At 41.5% G+C, this 17724-nt stretch overlaps 1 protein-coding gene across 5 annotated transcripts in view; it reads left to right on the plus strand.

Moving 5' to 3' along the window:
* Nucleotides 1-5461: 5461 nt before the first annotated feature.
* LOC107768367 (uncharacterized) overlaps nt 5462-17724 on the plus strand; it is a 32440-nt gene continuing 20177 nt past the window's right edge. The window contains exons 1-13 of one of the 5 annotated variants that reach the window (XM_075237580.1): nt 5462-5601; nt 5687-5851; nt 6268-6342; nt 6423-6553; nt 6972-7110; nt 7218-7287; nt 7383-7510; nt 7622-7678; nt 8051-8340; nt 8434-8519; nt 8591-8810; nt 8978-9049; nt 9650-9719. In XM_075237580.1, the coding sequence (XP_075093681.1) occupies nt 6471-6553; nt 6972-7110; nt 7218-7287; nt 7383-7510; nt 7622-7678; nt 8051-8329 (756 nt within the window). In that variant the 5' untranslated portion in view covers nt 5462-5601; nt 5687-5851; nt 6268-6342; nt 6423-6470 and the 3' untranslated portion in view covers nt 8330-8340; nt 8434-8519; nt 8591-8810; nt 8978-9049; nt 9650-9719. Of the gene's footprint in view, nt 5602-5686; nt 5852-6267; nt 6343-6422; nt 6554-6971; nt 7111-7217; nt 7288-7382; nt 7511-7621; nt 7679-8050; nt 8341-8433; nt 8520-8590; nt 8811-8912; nt 9050-9649; nt 9888-17724 lie in introns of those variants that run through there. The other 4 variants (XM_075237577.1, XM_075237576.1, XM_075237578.1 and 1 more) reach the window with 4 other exon arrangements.

The following is a 17724-nucleotide window of genomic DNA, read 5'->3' on the forward strand; positions in this document are numbered from 1 at the left end:
TTCTTTTGTTTTTTCAAATAAATCAAACTATAAAAAAGAAAAAAAAATTCATTTTTCAAAATTTCGGCAGGGTCACTTGTCACGAGCTTAACTCCAGTAAGCTACGTGCGGACAACTAGACAGCTGTTATCTGCTTCTAGTCTCAGTCCTAACAAAATAGCAAGCACAAAGTCGTGCTCAAGCTAAGGCAAACACACACAAAGGCTGGAAAGACAATGAAATGAAAGGCACACAAAGATTGGGAGGCCAAGGCCAATTTTTTGATTTACTTGATAAACAGAGGGAAAATACAAAGTGTATATGAGATGCCTTCTAACAAGGCCTAAGTATGCCTATTTATATACAAAACTGTCTACTGGTGGGCAATGGACCCGTCCAGATGTGAGGCACTGCCCTAAGTGGCCTCCATCATTATGTTGGCAGATTTCTTGCCTGTGGCCCCGTCCAACTGCTGGGCCCTAATTCCTGCTGGCCCAGATTGGCTCCTATGATTGTGCTGCTAGGTTGTGGCCCTGCCCAGCTGTGCAGCACTTGTCTTTGTTGGCAGAGGGTGGCTGCCATGATTCAGGTTTGACTCGGTTTGTGGCCCTGTAGGCGGCAAAATCAGTAACGAGTTTGGCGGGTCGGCACACACTCCTGTGCCATAAGGAGTTCTAATTCTGTTGGTACACCAATGGTTGAGTCTACCATATTTTGCTATGATAACTTTCTTCCATAAGCCAGCATCATCTTGATTAAACCTCCAGTGCCATTTCATCAACATACTTTTGTTATGTAAGGCTAGGTCCTTAACTCCAAGTCCACCAAGTGCTTTCGGAATTGTGACTTTGGTCCATTTCACCAGGCAAATCTTGTGACTGATGTTATTCCCTTCCCATAGAAAGTTCCTTCTTATTCTGTCCAATTGCTTTTGAACCTTTGCTGGGATAGGAAAGAGTGCCATGAAATAGGTGGGTATGCTATCTAATACACCATTGATAAGAGTAAGCTTGCCACCAAGAGATATGTATTGCCTCTGCCACGTAGCCAATTTCTTCTCAAAATTTTCAACTACTGCATTCCATATCTCAGTAGACTTGTATTTGGCACCTAAAGGAAGACCCAGATATGTGGTAGGGAAGGAGCCTGTATTACAACTCATAATGTTTGCTAGTTCTAGCAAATTTGGTACCGAGTTCACTGGGTAGATAACACTTTTGAGCATATTAATGTGCAGGCCAGACATAACTTCAAATAACATAAGAGTGATGTTTAGGTGAAGGACTTGAGACTTTTCTGCTCCACAGAAGATGAGGGTGTCATCTGCAAACAGAAGGTGTGACACAGAAATAGGAGAGCTCCTGCTATTACCCACTGAGAACCCTTCAAACCATTGTAGTTGTTTAGCTTTTTCAAGCATTGGACTTATAGCCAGTATAAAAAGGAAGGGTGAAAGAGGGTCCCCCCGTCTAATCCCTCTCTTTGGAGAGAAGAATCCTACTGGGCTTCTATTAACAAGCATGGAGTACTTGACTGTAGTGATGCAGTATCTAATCCACTGGATCCATTTCTCTCCGAATCCAATTTGTCTAAGTATTGAGAATAGATAAGACCAACCCAATTTGTCAAAAGCTTTTTCAACATCCAACTTGAGCAAAAGTCCAGCTTCCCCCGTTCTCATTTTCCCGTCCAAAACTTCATTTGCTATAAGAGTAGCATCAGTTATTTGCCTCCCCTTGATAAAAGCATTTTGATGACCAGAAACAAGCTTCCCTATCACCCATTTGAGTCTTTCAGCTAGCACTGTAGCTACAATCTTGTAAATGCTGCCTATGAGACTTATAGATCTATAATCTCTTAGCTCTATAGCTCCTTTTCTTTTAGGGATGAGTGCAATAAATGATGCGTTGAAAGACTTAACCATGTGGCAGTTTTGATGGAAGTGGTTGATGGCGGCAAGTACATCATGCTTAATGGTATCCCATGACTTCTGAAAGAAGGCCATTGTGAAGCCATCTGGACCGGGGCTCTTGTCAGGGGCACAACTGTTTATGGCATCTCTCACTTCATCTTCTGAAAAGGCATTCTCCAGATCCACCCTTTCTTCAGGTGTTAGGCGCTTCTAGACCCTCAAAATGTGTTGTAGGTCTCCAATCCTCATCCTCAGAGTATAGATTCTGGTAGTAGTCGAGTATTTTACCTTTGATAAGATCTTTGTCCTCAATGATTTCATCGTCCACCTTTAGCATGTCTATGCAGTTGTATCTTCTGTGGGAGTTAGCAACTTTTTGGAAGAATTTTGTGTTCCTATCCCCTTCTTTAAGCCACAAGCACCTGGATTTTTGTCTCCATGAAATCTCCTCTATCTTTGCCAGGTGCTGTAGTTCAATCTTTAAGTTCAACATCGTTGTTTTTTCAGCTTGGCTCAAGATCCTGCCTTCAGTTAGTTGCTCCAGTAGCATCAGTTCCTCCAAAGCTCTGGCTTTCCATGTTTCTATTTTGCCAAATACTTCTTTGTTCCATATGGCTATGTCTTTCTTCAGATGTTTCAGCTTTTGGAAAAGGATAAAGTTAGCGGTGCCATTAACCATGTAACTCTGCCACCATTCTGAAATTTTTTCCCTGAAACCCTCGTGTTGTAACCACATATTTTCAAATTTGAAGTAGGAGGGATTTGATGACCAGTCACCACTTTCCAACACTATTGGCCTGGGATCTGATGTAACCTTTGGGAGAGCTAATTGCTTCACAGAGCCAATGATGTCATTCCATTCATTGGAGATGAGGAATCTATCAATCCTAGATGCTTGAGCAGAGTCTTCTCCCCTAAACCAGGTATATGTGGCTCCCTGGAGTGGGAGATCAATCTATTCCATCTATTGGATGAAGTCAGAAAAATTTCTCATAGCTCCGGATCTTCTTATGCAATTGAACCTTTCATGCTCAAATCTACATACATTGAAATCTCCGCCTATCACCCAGTGTTCACTCCATAAGCCCCTTGTGGAAGACAATTCCTCCCAAAAAATCGTTCTTTCCCACTTGGAGTGAGGCCCATAGACTCCAATGAAGCACCACCTAAGATCCATCTGTACCCCTTCAAGCATTGTGGATAAAGAATAGAAGCCCTGCTGAACATCAGTACAAGTCCATATTCTCCTGTCCCAAAATATAATTATTCCCCCACTAGAACCATTTGCCTTGAGTTCTGCCCAGTCTACCCATCTTGAACCCCAGATGCTCTTTGCCATCGCAACAGTACAGTCTTCCAATTTTGTTTCCTGTATACACAAAATATCTGGCTTCCACTTTTGCACCAGAGATTTGATAGTGCTTCTTTTACCACTATCATGTAACCCCCACACATTCCAGCTGATAATTTTAACTCTCATTCAGAAAGAGCTTTTTGTTTTCTACCCCTCATAAGCCTTTCCACTGAATTGCAGCTCCCATTTTCATAATTAATCATACTCCTGAGGTTGTTTACCTCAATTTCCCCTTCTTTTTCGATTTCTTATCTGCCCTTGCCCCGGTTCTTTGAGATTGGAGTTGATCCCTCCTCTTTTGTTCCATCCTCAATATCATGTCAAGGATTTCATGTTCAAAACCCGAGACATTAATACCAAAAGCTTTGCATGCCTTTGCCATGATGATTTTTGTCCATTGAGTTGTCTCAATCACAGATGGGTCGGCAATAGAGTGGTTGTTCTGAGAGCTACCCTTGTACCAGGGTAGTGCCAAAAACTGACTGCAAGAGAGGTCAGAATCAGAAGCACTAACCAGAGTAGGTGTCAGCTTCAGACATGGGAGCGAGGATATTGGCATGCATTGTGACTGGTGTGCTTCATCGTCTCCCTCGTTGGAAGTTTCCTCGGATGCTCCAGTAACGAGCTCAAAAGTGTCCTCCATCTGTGACTGAAAAGTGTTGGCCTGTGGAGTTGGAGTTCTTTTTGTGGGTTTTGCACATGCTACTTGTATTTCCACCGATAGAGGGTCAAACCTGTTTTCAATCAAGAGCTTCATAGACTTGTTGAGGCAAGGATCAGAGATTGGCCCAACAGCCCTCCATACTGATTTATTATTTGCTCTCCTTGCTTTGTTTTTTGGACTCTTAGAGTAATGAAGTTGATCCAGTTTATGGCCCAAGACCTGCTGCTTTTCTTTACTCTTTTGGGCTTTCATCAAGTGGGCTGGTTTGTTGACCTGGTCAACATGTTTTTTGACCACTTTATTTGAATTAAAGTGGTTCAAACCCAATTGCAAAAGCTTAGGTTTGACAGGCTGTACTTCAGTAGCCTTTGTTTGGCTCGAGGAAGCTACTGTACTTGACTTCATCTTCTTCACCTCCACTCCGGCTGTCTCTATTCCGCTGCCGGTGATAATTTCTACGAGATTGTCATCCAAAATAGTGATTTTGTACTTCAACTTCCCAATTTCTAGTACCAAATTGTTGGGTAAACCACCTTCCTTAAATTTAACACATATTCTGGCCCAGAAAAGTGTGATCTAAGCTTCGTGTCTTCATCAGTGTCAATGAAGCCACCACAGTTGTCTCCAATAAACCGAAAGGAATTGGGGTTCCATGCATGCAATGGTATACCAAAAGCCTTTATCCATTTTTGCACAGATTTGCTGTTGGTCGGAGCTGCACCATTTTCCGGCGACCACCATTGAAGCGCGAGACGCCTGCCATTCCAGAACCACTCACCGGCTATGATTCGCACCGCTTCAAGCCTTGATGGGAACTCAAAGAGAAATTTATTGTGGCCTAATGGTGTAACAATGAGCCCTGCAGTGATCTTCCACCTGTAAAGGAACCATTTTTTGATAACTTCTGTGTTGGGGCTGAGGTTAAAGGCGTCGTTGAATGTCCCAACCAAGCATTTGGAGAAGAAGTTTTCATCGTCTCTGTTTCTGTCGTCCCTATCATTCTTAGTTTGCTCCTGTGACTCAGTCTGCTGTAATGGCCACTGGATTATTTTTGCTGCATCCAGATATTTCTTGTTCTGCACATCAGCAAAGCTTTGAAATCTAATGTTGATGCTCTTCCCCAGAAATTGTAGGATCCTCCCTGCTATGTCTCCCCAACCCTTGTTGTAATCTATTTCTGGGATAATGATAGCAGACCTTCTATCTCCCAACCATGCTTCCACTCTAACATATCTGCCATAAACATTGTAGTTCTGATAAACTCTGAACAGGTAGGACTGGATCTTCCTCCCCCACCTCCGATAGAGGTTGCCTTGACCACGTGAGGCTTTCTGTAATGTTTCACAAACCCAGCGCAAGTTCTCTTCATCGATCTTAACTCTGCTAGTGAATCTTGCCCCCCGCTCAATCAAAACAAACCATCTGTCGTAATCCTCACTGATGTCAATTAATTCAAAAGATTTATCACCTGAGATAAAATGGATTTTTCCTCCCATGACAAAGGCTGTAACTCCGGGGGGAAACCCTGCCGGAGAGAGAATCAAAAGGAGAAAGATAAAAACAGCACATTTCCCAAGTCAGATAGAAAAGTTAGAGAGAACATTTTCGAAATTACCCTCTTTCTATATTTGAAAATAATGAACTTTGCATGAAGCATTATTTGCATTGGGTACTGTAGCTTATTTCTATAAGGTATTACCTACTTGCATTTATTTTTGACTCAATTCTGTTTCTACTTATGTTGTAGCTAATGATGACTAATATATTACTTCGACAGGAGCACTTCCAAAAGTACTATGATTTTGTAATGCCATATTTAAAAACGATCCTGGTAAATGCAAATGATGAATCTAATCAGATGCTTCAAAGCAAAGTCTTGCTGTGCATAAGCAACGTTGCGCTTGCTGCAGGCAAAGAGAAATTCAGAGATGACTTGAAGCAGGTCGTCTCCAAACTATACTCGATGCTTCTCTTTGTATGTGCCTGCAATGTATTAGTGCTATGGGAAAAACTTATCTACAGTACCGGTATTTATAGCATGCCACAAAGATTTATCATGGTTTATTGATAATTTGAGGTGAAAATATATGTTAATTAACCATGATTAAGTGAAAAGTGTGCTTAAATGGCTTTTCCATAGACAAACCATATTATTGATTACTCCTATTTGAATTACCACTTTCTTCAACTGTTGGGATCAATGACTAATGCCTCATATATTTTCTCCTCCTAGTTCCTTTTTGGTCCAACATTCTGCATCTCTATTGGCATTCTTTTCTTCTCTTGGTGGTGTGATCTTATCCATTCATTCATTTCTAAACGCGGACCTTCGTTTCTATATGTTCTGTTATATTTAAGGTTATGGAAGTGCTTAAGTACTCATTACAAGAATCACATGTGACAGAGTATACAAATATTCTTCGCTGTCTAAAGGTAAGTGTTACTCGTTTGGTTTTACAGGCTCAGAACTTTTTATTAGATTAGCCTCTCAATCTTTTCTTGATTTACTGCAGGCATCGTATGGGATTTGTGTGTGCATTGGGTAGGAATTTCTTCCTTACATGAGTCTAGTCATGCCATATGCAGTTGAATGTGCTCAACTTGAGCCCGATAAGACTGTATCCTCAGATAAACTATATGATAGGTAAGTTTTTATCATTGAGGTTTGGATTTTTCATTTATCATCTTGCCATTATGGTCTCTACAGATGCCTCCTGCACCAGTCATTTCCTCCATATTTCTACTGCCGTCAGTGTTTATTTTCATCCAGTTCGGAGGTGGCCTTTCCCATTAACTGTGATGATTCAGTTCTGGGAGAAAGATCAATAACCAGCCTGCATATAGCTTCCCAACTTGTAGGCCATTCATTATTCCCTTTATATTTGAATACCACCCATTTCATGAACAAAATCTGATAAGTCGTACGCTTAATGGATAGCGTGGAGGATCCATACTTAATAGCACACCTAGACTTCCATATCTCCCAACAGATAACAACACGAGTGATTCTCAAAATAATTCGGGCTACCAGGGATATCTTCCTTAAGTTTCACATTTTGCAGTATGCACAAAGTCATGTTTGGGGGTGAAATGATATGCATCTATGGAAGTGACCTCCTAGAAGGGAAATCAATGTTGTGCTCGGCCCTTGAATTATATGCTCATGAATTGGGGGAAGATTTTTACCCATGGATTCCCCAGGTTGGCATGATAGCATGAACGATCACTAGAACAATTACTTTTCTTCATGTGTTGTTAAGTGGATTCAAACTTAACAGGTGATATTTATGTCTTAAACCCTGAAACAGGCTGCTTCAATTTTAATTCCGCTTCTGAAATTCTATATCCACTCTTCTGTCAGGAAATGTGCTAGTTGTGGTAAAAAAATCTCATGCTTTCATATGCTTTCCAATTTTTTTTCTTTAACTTACCGAATTTCTAATGAGATATTGTTTTAATTTGTGGTGGTTAAGCAATGGTATCCTTGTTGCGTTCTGCTAAACTGGCAGTAGAGAAAGGGATTGCTGGAGGTGGAAACAAGTGGTACTTGAAGCAGTTGCCTGGCTGTATAATATTGGCTTTGGGGGACGCATTGTATTCGGTTGCCTTCAACACATTAATATTTACGGTTTCTTTTTCCTGTTGGGAAAAGGTTTGAGCTCCATTTATCTGAACGAGGAGAAAGTGACACTTCAATTGCTATTGCATGCAGGAGCCTGAGACAAAACTATGTGAAAAGATATTGCAGGAATTGAATAATTGCCTAAATGTATGTCAGGTTATGATGGTTTCTTTACTTTGCAGGAATTTACTCTATGCAGTTTCTTTTCAAGGTTTTTATGTCCATTATGATAAGCAACACACTTGTCCAAGCTCGTAAGAATGAAAGTGTAAAATAGGACAACCTTGTACATAGCAAGACCTGGAGACAAGAGTAATAACTTGCATAGAGTAAGATCTTCAGGGAAAAGTAAAATAGGAGCGGCGGACTTGGTCATTCTTAGTCTGTGCATGGGCGCATGCTTAAGAATTGAAACGTGGACTAGAATTTACCATAAATCCTATATTTACAAAAGTTTCCTTGACATGAGTTAGAACAGCAGCTTTCACTTCTTATGGTCCTTTTTGTGTCTTCTTTCAGATCGGTGGAACACTTCTCAATGAATATCTGGTTCATAGAATCACAAATGGGATAAAGCACGTCATTATAGAAAGTTCACGTAGAAAAGGAAAACTCACAGAGAGAGAGAGAGAGAGAGAGAAATCAGAAGACTTTGATGCTGAAGAAGCTGAATTGCTGAGGGAGGAAAGAGAGCTAGAAGAAAAAGTATTTTATAGGGTTGGTTGCATATTGTTGACACTGATCAAAACCTTCAAGGCTACTTTCTTGCCTTTCCTTATGAGCTTTCCTCATATCTAATGCCTATGACAGTGAGTTTCAGCTTATGGTAACCAATGACGTTTCGATCCCCTAGGTTGTTTTCCACCAATATTTCTCATTGTTCTTTTTTCACTGCTTGAAAGGGCAAGGATAAAACAGCTCAAGAGAGAAGTGCATGTGTAAAAATCTTTAATAAACTTGTGGAGGAATGCAGCGAATCAGCTCTAAAGTAGGTCTATCTTTATGAGTTTTTTCTTAAGTAAGGTCACAATTCTGATAGTTACTTTCTGTTCAAACCAGGTATTATAATATATGTCTTCCTTTTCTTTTGGACTCAAGCAACGACGAAAATCCAGTTCTTAGAGTGGTTTGTGAATCTTGGTGGTTCTGATAGTTTTCAGTCATGTGATATTTGCTGTTGATTCATCCAAACACCATTGATGCAATGTTCAGAATGCACTTTATGGACTTAGGCTTTGTGCGGAATATGGTGGTTTTGTTTTCAAACCATTTATTGGAGGTATGATATCGTTGAATGTGATTTTGAGATTCTTCTCATCATGCGGAAGTGGATGAAGAGTGATATATTTTTGTATTTACTAAATTTCACGACGTTATTCAGAGGCTCTTTCAAGGATCAATGTTGTGATAACACATCTACATGCTCTTGCACCTGAAAATGAACAGGCATATCATGATGCTGTTTTTGCACTTGGTCAGATATGTCAGTTTCATCGGGAAAGTATTGACTCCACGCAGGTGCGATTTTCTGGGAATCCCTAATGTTTTATTGCTCAGCTCATTTAAATACACACACACACACACACACACACACATATATATATATATATGCATTTAGATTTTTGTTGTTGTACTTCTCTACTAACTTCATTTCATGTTTGCACTTGCGATGACCAGCTTTTTGTCCTACAATTTTAAAATCTGAAAGTCAGTATACCAGCCTGATAAATGATTGCAATAAACTAGGAATCTAGACACATGGTGCTCGGTTTCAACCACTTATATAGTGATTTACAAGACTTCTATAATTCTTATTTAATCTTCTATTGGCTGGTTTTCATTCCAACTTATTTAGTTTAATTATCCTGTAGCTTAAGGTATTTAGTCAGCTTACGAAAAGGAGAGTTTAGACACTTCTATATATTTACTAAAAGGAAACATAAGGCACTTTTATGTATAACATGCATTGTCAGTACTTTTCATAGCATATGCTCACCATATCTGAATTTTGGTAAAACATGTCGCTTTTGTTCTTCCAAGATGAAATGATGCTCCTCCAATGTACTTCATAACTTGTTGAAATTCCATTTATTTCTCATTCCATTTTTTTTTTGCTAGATTATTCCGGCTTGGTTCCTATAAGAGGTAACATGGTTGTTCACAACCAGCTCTGTTCAATGGTCGAAAGGTACTGTACTGGACTAGTTTGTTCTAGTTTTTATCATCATCACCTGTACTTTACTTTTCAGGTCTTCTTTTTGTTAAGGCGACTGATTGCCAACGCAGGTTACAAGATTATTAATGACAACCTATCTTTACTAATTTAAAATATTCAGTTGTTTTGGGTTTTTGTCAATACATTTGTTGGCCAACTAGCTTTCAGCAATTGTTTCACATTACTCCCAGCATTTTGGTGCATCAATTGTAAAACTAGAAAAAAAATAATCACAAAATAGCAACATATGATTTAAAATATTTTCAATAGATAAAAGTATGAGTGTTATTATAATAACATGCATGATGCATATGTTCCACATAAATTTCCTAATTTCAGTTATATATTACGAAAATTACGTTACCATTAGCTGCCCCTTTGATAATGATTATAATGCCTCCTAGTGGATAAGTGCTGATAATGATTATAGTGCTTATAGTGGTTGGGATTGAAAATCACCCCTGTAACAACTAAAAATCTGAACACTCCTTGCTCAGCCTGCTCATCTCTGCCTCAAGATAGGCGAGACGCGTCACCACAGTCAGAAACTGATCACCATCAGTAGTTCCAACAAGTGCCTCTAATGTAGCAACTTTTTCCCTCAGTTCTGCGTTGCCACCAGCCATCTTTTACGAAATTCAACCGCTGAACGTCGTATCTTTGTCACGATCCCGCTGCGCTCTGATACCAGTTGTTACAGGGGTGATTTATGTCACTCGAATACTGTTCGAGTTTCACCACTGAACGACAGTCAAGCCCAGCCTTGACCTCAGCCTTTCCAATACTTAGAATTAACTCACGGATGTTTGGGACTTAGTAGAATTTAGGCAGCAATAAAAGTAAAGGCACACACGAAATTTACAGGAATTTCTTCCCAACTCGTATTAATATGTGAATACAAGAACACAATAAAGCCAACCCTATGGCCAAGAACAAAGAACACCCTTGTTCCCTGCCCCAAAATGATTTCCTACCCTTAGGAATTATACTTAGATGTTTTTGGCTAACAATTTGGCACAAGACTAAGTTCTGCCCCTTTGGGAAGCCTTATGGTAATTGGGTCAGCTTGCTCTATAAATGGGCAAACACTCAGCCATGTTTGCTGGAGCACTCATCCCTCAATGGGACCTTCCACGAAATGGCCATCATCAGCACTACCCCACTGTCACATGTCTTGCACACTTGTCTCACAGCTCTGCCCACACTTTGCCTTTAGCCTGCCTAGCCTTGCCTTCGGACCATGCCTCGCACATTTGCTTATGACAACGTTCTCGTCACAGCCATGCCGTCCCACTGTTCCGTAGCCTTAGTCAAGTGCCATGTATTTATCTTCCTCTGCCATAGCCGTCGCCCACAACCAAAGTTGTCTTGCCATCACTGAAGACACTTGTCTAGCTGACCCGCCCAAATTCGTGCACAACTTAGACACACCTCAACTCCATACATTGCTTTGTCAAAACTTCCACAAACCATGCCAAGGGGCATTATACAAGCCTTTTACATTGTTTCTTCCCGGCATCCGTCATGACTCAACTTTAGGGGCTAACAAACCACCCCCACTAGTTGAACTCGACGTCCTCGTCGAGGCTTATTTCAAGTAGTCCTCTATTTGCTGTTCGTATTGCAACAATAAAGCACCCTTTTCCCAAGTCGCATCTGCCTCGGGCTTTCCTTTCCACTGTATCAAGAATTCTGTCCGCCTATTTTTCTTATGCATCCCAAACTCTGTGGTCAAGCACTTTCTCTATCTTTTCCTCTAGCTGAGTGCGCATCTCAGGAGGAGCTCTCTTTGTTTTGTGCCGGTCCGGATCTTCGGGATCATCAACATAAGGTTTCAGAAAACTCACATGGCAAGTCGGATGTATTTTCATTCTCTCAGGCAGAATTAGTCGGTAAGCAACTTCACCAACTTCAAAAGGATCCTCATACCTTGAAACCAAGGCTCTATGCCTAACCCGGCTGCCAATGTTTTTCTAAATCCGTGGAGTAAGTTTTAGCAACACCTTTTCACCCACCCTGAACTCTAGTGGACGTCTGTGTTTGTCAGCATACTTCTTCATCCTCCTCTGAGCTTTTGCCAAGCTATCTGTCGCCTCTTTGATTATAGCTTGTCTATCCCAACCATAACGGTAAGCTGCTGGACATTTACCCAGTCTTTTGTTGTGCAATCACCAATGGTTGTGTAGGCTGTTTCCCCAAAACAATCTCATCTCCGTTGCTGAAGACTTGTGCAAATTATAGAAGAGTTGTGCACAATCTAGCAAATCTGTCCAGTTGCGTTGACTCGCAGTCACATAGTGCCTCAAATATTCTTCCAACAGATGGTTAGTTCTTTCTGTTTGACCATCAGTTTGGGGATGGTTTGCCGTTGAGAACTTCAAGTTTGTACCCATCAAATTGAACAGATAGGTCTAAAACCGACCTGTAAACCATGCATCCCTGTCACTAATGACATCCTTCGGCATTCCGAAGTATTTAACCACATTTTTGAAGAATAATTCAGCCGCAACTTTTGAAGGACATTCTGTCGGGGCAGCAATAAAAACAGCATACTTGGAAAATCTATCAACCAAAACCATGTTTGACGAAAATCCATTGACCTTTGGAAATCCACTGATAAAGTCCATCGAAACAGATTGCCATGGTTCTTCTGGGATGGGCAGAGGTTGTAGTAAACCTGCCTCCTTCTTTCGCTCAATTTTGTCAAGCTGACACACAAGACAGCTCTTCACGTAGGCTTCCACATCATGTTCCATCTTGGGCCAAAAATAGTATCAGGACAGTAGGGCCATCGTTCTTTCAATTCCTGGATGACCCGCCCATAAGGTATCGTGAGTCTCTTTCAACAGTTCACGATGTATCCCAACGCTAAGTGGTACTACGATTCTCCCCCCTTTGAAATAGAGGAGATCGTCCTCGATCCAGTACCTTCTTACCGTCCCTTCCTTCACATGATTCATTGTTTTGATGTATAATGGATCATTAGCAGCACATGCCTTGATCTTATCAAGAAAATCAAATTCAAGTCGTGTAACAGAATAAACAGCAGCTAATACCTCCTTTCGGCTTAATGCATCAGCAACTTGCTTGTCTTTTCCCGGCTTATGTTCCCACATAAAATCATACTCTGCCAAGAATGTTTGCCAACGTGCCTGCTTCGGACTTAGCTTTTTCTGCATCTTGAAATATGTATTTGCCACATTATATGTTCTCACAACGAACTTTGTCCCCAACAAATACACCCGCCAAATCTGCAAGCAGTGGATCACAACAACCATTTCTTTCTCTTGCGCCGAATATCTTTGCTCTACTTCATTCAATTTCCTGCTTTCAAACGCCACTGGGTGGCCGTTTTGAACCAACACACCTCTAACAGCCTTGTCAGAAACATCGGTATGAACTTCAAAGGGTAGTTCAAAATCCGGAAGTTTTAAAATAGGTTCTGAGGCAATAGCTTCTTTCAGCATCTCAAATGCGCTACTGCATTTCTCAGTCCAAACCCTTACAACATTTTTCTTTAACAAATCAGTTAAAGAAGCAGCTTTCTTTGAATACCCAGCAATGAACTTCTGATAACAATTGACTAACCCAAGGAAAGATCTCAATTCTTTCACCGATTTAGGTGCCTGCCATTCCACAATGACCTGCACCTTATTTGGGTCCATCCGCACTTGATTCTGGCTCACCAAGTGCCCAAGATATCTGATTTCTTGTTTGGCAAACTCGCACTTTTCCATTTTCACAGGGTATTGGTACTCCCTTAGGCGAGACAATACCCTTCTTAAGTGTGAGCAATGTTCATCCAAGGTCCTATTATAGATAACAATGTCGTTTAAATAGACAACCACAAAGTCATCCAAGTACTCATATAACACATCGTTCATTAGATTGCAGGGACATTCGTCAACCCAAACGGCATAACAAAGAATTCATATGAGTCATACCTCGTAACACATGTTGTTTTTTACTCATCACCTATCTGTACCTGCCAATAACCAGACCTCAAATCAAACTCTGTGAACCAGCACGCATTGCTTAATCTATCCATCAAGTCTTGCACCAACGGAACTGGGTATTTATTTTTCACAGTCACTTTGTTCAACGCTCGATAGTCAACACACATCCAGAGCGTTCCGTCCTGCTTCCTTTGAAATAACATAGGGGCACCAAATGGAGCTTTTGATGGTTGAATCAATCCCGCATCTAGCAACTCGTCAAGTTGTTTTCTCAATTCAGCCAACTCTTTTTGGCGCCATCCGATAAGGAGATTGAGCTGGAGGTATTGAACCAGGCAGTAACTCTATCTTGTGATCAATAGCCCTCCGTGGTGGTAGATGTTTAGGCAATTCTGGTGGCATCACATCAGCAAAATCGCTCAATATTGGAGCGATACAGTCCGGCACCTCAACCCTCTCATCAGGTTTCACTTCGACCATCGCAGCAAGGAAAGTCTCCTCTCCTCAGGCCTTTTTCTACCATCGCGGCATACACTATTGAAACCTTTCGTTGTTCTTCTTCTTTCCCATAGGGATGAACAGCTTTCACAAAGCCAGGAGCCATTTCATGCATAATCATCACTCCGTCCAGGTGAGGCATTGGAACAAAGCAATTTTTTCGCATAAAGTCAATTCCAAGCATCATCTCAAAGTCCTCCAGTGGAATCACCATTAAATCAACTTTCCCTTTCCAGTTTCTAACTGACATAGGGACACCGTAAGCCATACCCACAATGGCTTGGACTTTAGCATTCACCGTCTTCATGTAAGATGGACTCTTTATCACAGACAACCCGTACTTCTGCACCAATTTTGCCGAGATAAAGGTGTGAGTAGCTCCAGTATCTACCATTGCTATCACACTTAGATCCGCAATTTTCATTTCTATGTGCATAAGTAAAGAATGAGGGTTGTTTTCGTTGCTTGTAGTACTAAGCAACGCAATGACATTCAGTAATTTCAAAGGGTTCACCAAGGCAGCGACTTCTCTACCTTCTCCTTCCCGATTATTTTCTGTCCCAAGCAAAGCATTAACTCGTTCCCGATTTGGGCAGTTTTTGGCAAGGTGAGCTCCGCCGCAAGTCCAGCAACCCTCGTCCTTTTTGTTGGCGTTGCCTTTGTTTCTAGCAAAACCACCAGTCACTGCCTTCCCCTTTTCCACGAATTCTTTTCGAGCTTCTTTCCTCCAATCCCCTTTCTTCTCTACCCTTTTCTTAGGTTTTGAAGTAGAAGGTTCTTTAGAAATACTTCGGGTACTGCGGTAATCGACCAATGAGTCTGCTGCAGCAATCGCACTTGGGAGGTCCTTCACGTTCTGCCTCCTAAGTTCATTCTGCGCCCATGCTTGCATTCCAGAAATGAAATTGTGCAATTTGTCCTCCTCTGACATATTTTGAATATCCAGCATTAAAGAAGTGAACTTCTTAATATAATCACTAACTGTTCCGGTTTGACGTAGGCGTTTCAAGCGATCCCTAGCAAGCCAAGATGCATTGCTAGGTAAGAACTGGTCCTTCATTTCCTTCCGGAGTTTATCCCACGTATCAATTTTGGGCCTACCCACACTTTGGTCGTCGGACATGCGAGTTCTCCACCATAGTTTTGCATCCCCCTTGATGTACATGCTTTTAATGGTCACTTTATCCGCGTTTGGGATCTTGCCAGCAATAAAGTATTACTCCATATCCCATAGAAAATTCTCCAGTTCTTTTGCACTACGCGCTCCACCAAACGCCTTTGGTTCCGGGATCTTAACCTTGGAACGTTCTTCACTGCCTCGGGCAGTATTAGCCAAAGCTCTTCGAAGAACGTTCCAAGGTTAAGATCCCGGAACCAAAGGCGTTTGGTGGAGCGCGTAGTGCAAAAGAAATGGAGAATTTTCTATCGAGCAATATTTTGTTGCTGGCATGATCCCAAACGCGGATAAAGTGACCATTAAAAGCATGTACATCAAGGGGGATGCAAAACTATGGTGGAGAACTCGCATGTCCGACGACCAAAGTGCGGGTAGGCCCAAAATTGATACGTGGGATAAACTCCGGAAGGAAATGAAGGACCAGTTCTTACCTAGCAATGCATCTTGGCTTGCTAGGGAAACCGGAACAGTTCGTGATTATATTAAGGAGTTCAATTCCTTAATGCTGGATATTCAAAATATGCCGGAGGAGGACAAATTGCACAATTTTATTTCTGGAATGCAAGCATGGGCGCAGAATGAACTTAGGAGGCAGAACGTGTAGGACCTCCTAAGTGCGATTGCTGCAGCAGACTCATTGGTCGATTACCGCAGTACCCGAAAGTATTTCTAAAGAACCTTCTACTTCAAAACCTAAGAAAAGGGTAGAGAAGAAAGGGGATTGGAGGAAAGAAGCTCGAAAAGAATTCGTGAAAAAGGGGAAGACAGTGACTAGTGGTTTCGCTAGAAACAAAGGCAACGCCAACAAAAAGGGCGAGGGTTGCTGGACCTGCGACGGAGCTCACCTTGCCAAAAACTGCCCAAATCTGGAACGAGTTAATGCTTTGCATGGGACAGAAAACAATCGGGAAGGAGAAGGTAGAGAAGTCGCTGGCTTGGTGAACCCTTTGAAATTGCTGAATGTCATTGCGTTGCTTAGTACTACAAGCAACGAAAACAACCCTCATTCTTTACTTATGCACATAGAAATGAAAATTGCGGATCTAAGTGTGATAGTAATGGTAGATACTGGAGCTATTCACACCTTTATCTCGGCAAAATTGGTGCAGAAGTACGAGTTGTCTGTGATAGAGTCCCTCTTACATGAAGACGGTGAATGCTAAAGCCCAAGCCATTGTGGGTATGGCTTACGATGTCCCTGTGTCAGTTGGAAACTGGAAAGGGAAATTTGATTTAATGGTGATTCCACTGGAGGACTTTGAGGTGATCTTTGGAATTGACTTTATGCGAAAAAATTGCTTTGTTCCAATGCCTCACCTGGACGGAGTGATGATTATGCATGAAATGGCTCCTGGCTTTGTGAAAGATGTTCATCCCTATGGGAAAGAAGAAGAACAACGAAAGGTTTCAATAGTGTATGCCGCGTTGGTAGAAAAAGGCCTGAGGAGACTTTCCTTGCTGCGATGGTCGAAGTGAAACCTGATGAGAGGGTTGAGGTGCCGGACTGTATCGCTCCAATATTGAGCGATTTTGCTGATGTGATGCCACCAGAATTGCCTAAACATCTACCACCACGGAGGGCTATTGATAACAAGATAGAGTTATTGCCTGGTTCAATACCTCCTGCTCAATCTCCTTGTCGGATGGCGCCAAAAGAGTTGGCTGAATTGAGAAATCAACTTGACGAGTTGCTAGATGCGGGATTGATTCAACCATCAAAAGCTCCATTTGGTGCCCCTATGTTATTTCAAAGTAAGCAGGACGGAACGCTCTGGATGTGTGTTGACTATCGAGCGTTGAACAAAGTGACTGAAAAATAAATACCCAGTTCCGTTGGTGCAAGACTTGATGGATAGATTAAGCAATGCGTGCTGGTTCACAGAGTTTGATTTGAGGTCTGGTTATTGGCAGGTACAGATAGGTGATGAGTAAAAAACAACATGTGTTATGAGGTATGACTCATATGAATTTTTTGTTATGCCGTTTGGGTTGACGAATGTCCCTGCAATCTAATGAACGATGTGCTATATGAGTACTTGGATGACTTTGTGGTTGTCTATTTAAACGACATTGTTATCTATAGTAGGACCTTGGATGAACATTGCTCACGCTTAAGAAGGGTATTGTCTCGCCTAAGGGAGTACCAATTATATGTGAAAATGGAAAAGTGTGAGTTTGCCAAACAAGAAATCAGATATCTTGGGCACTTGGTGAGCCAGAATCAAGTGCGGATGGACCCAAATAAGGTGCAGGTCATTGTGGAATGGCAGACACCTAAATCGGTGAAAGAATTGAGATCTTTCCTTGGGTTAGTCAATTATTATCAGAAGTTCATTGCTGGGTATTC

This window comes from Nicotiana tabacum, chromosome 18 (assembly GCF_000715075.1).
Source record: "Nicotiana tabacum cultivar K326 chromosome 18, ASM71507v2, whole genome shotgun sequence".
Lineage (NCBI taxonomy): Eukaryota > Viridiplantae > Streptophyta > Magnoliopsida > Solanales > Solanaceae > Nicotiana > Nicotiana tabacum.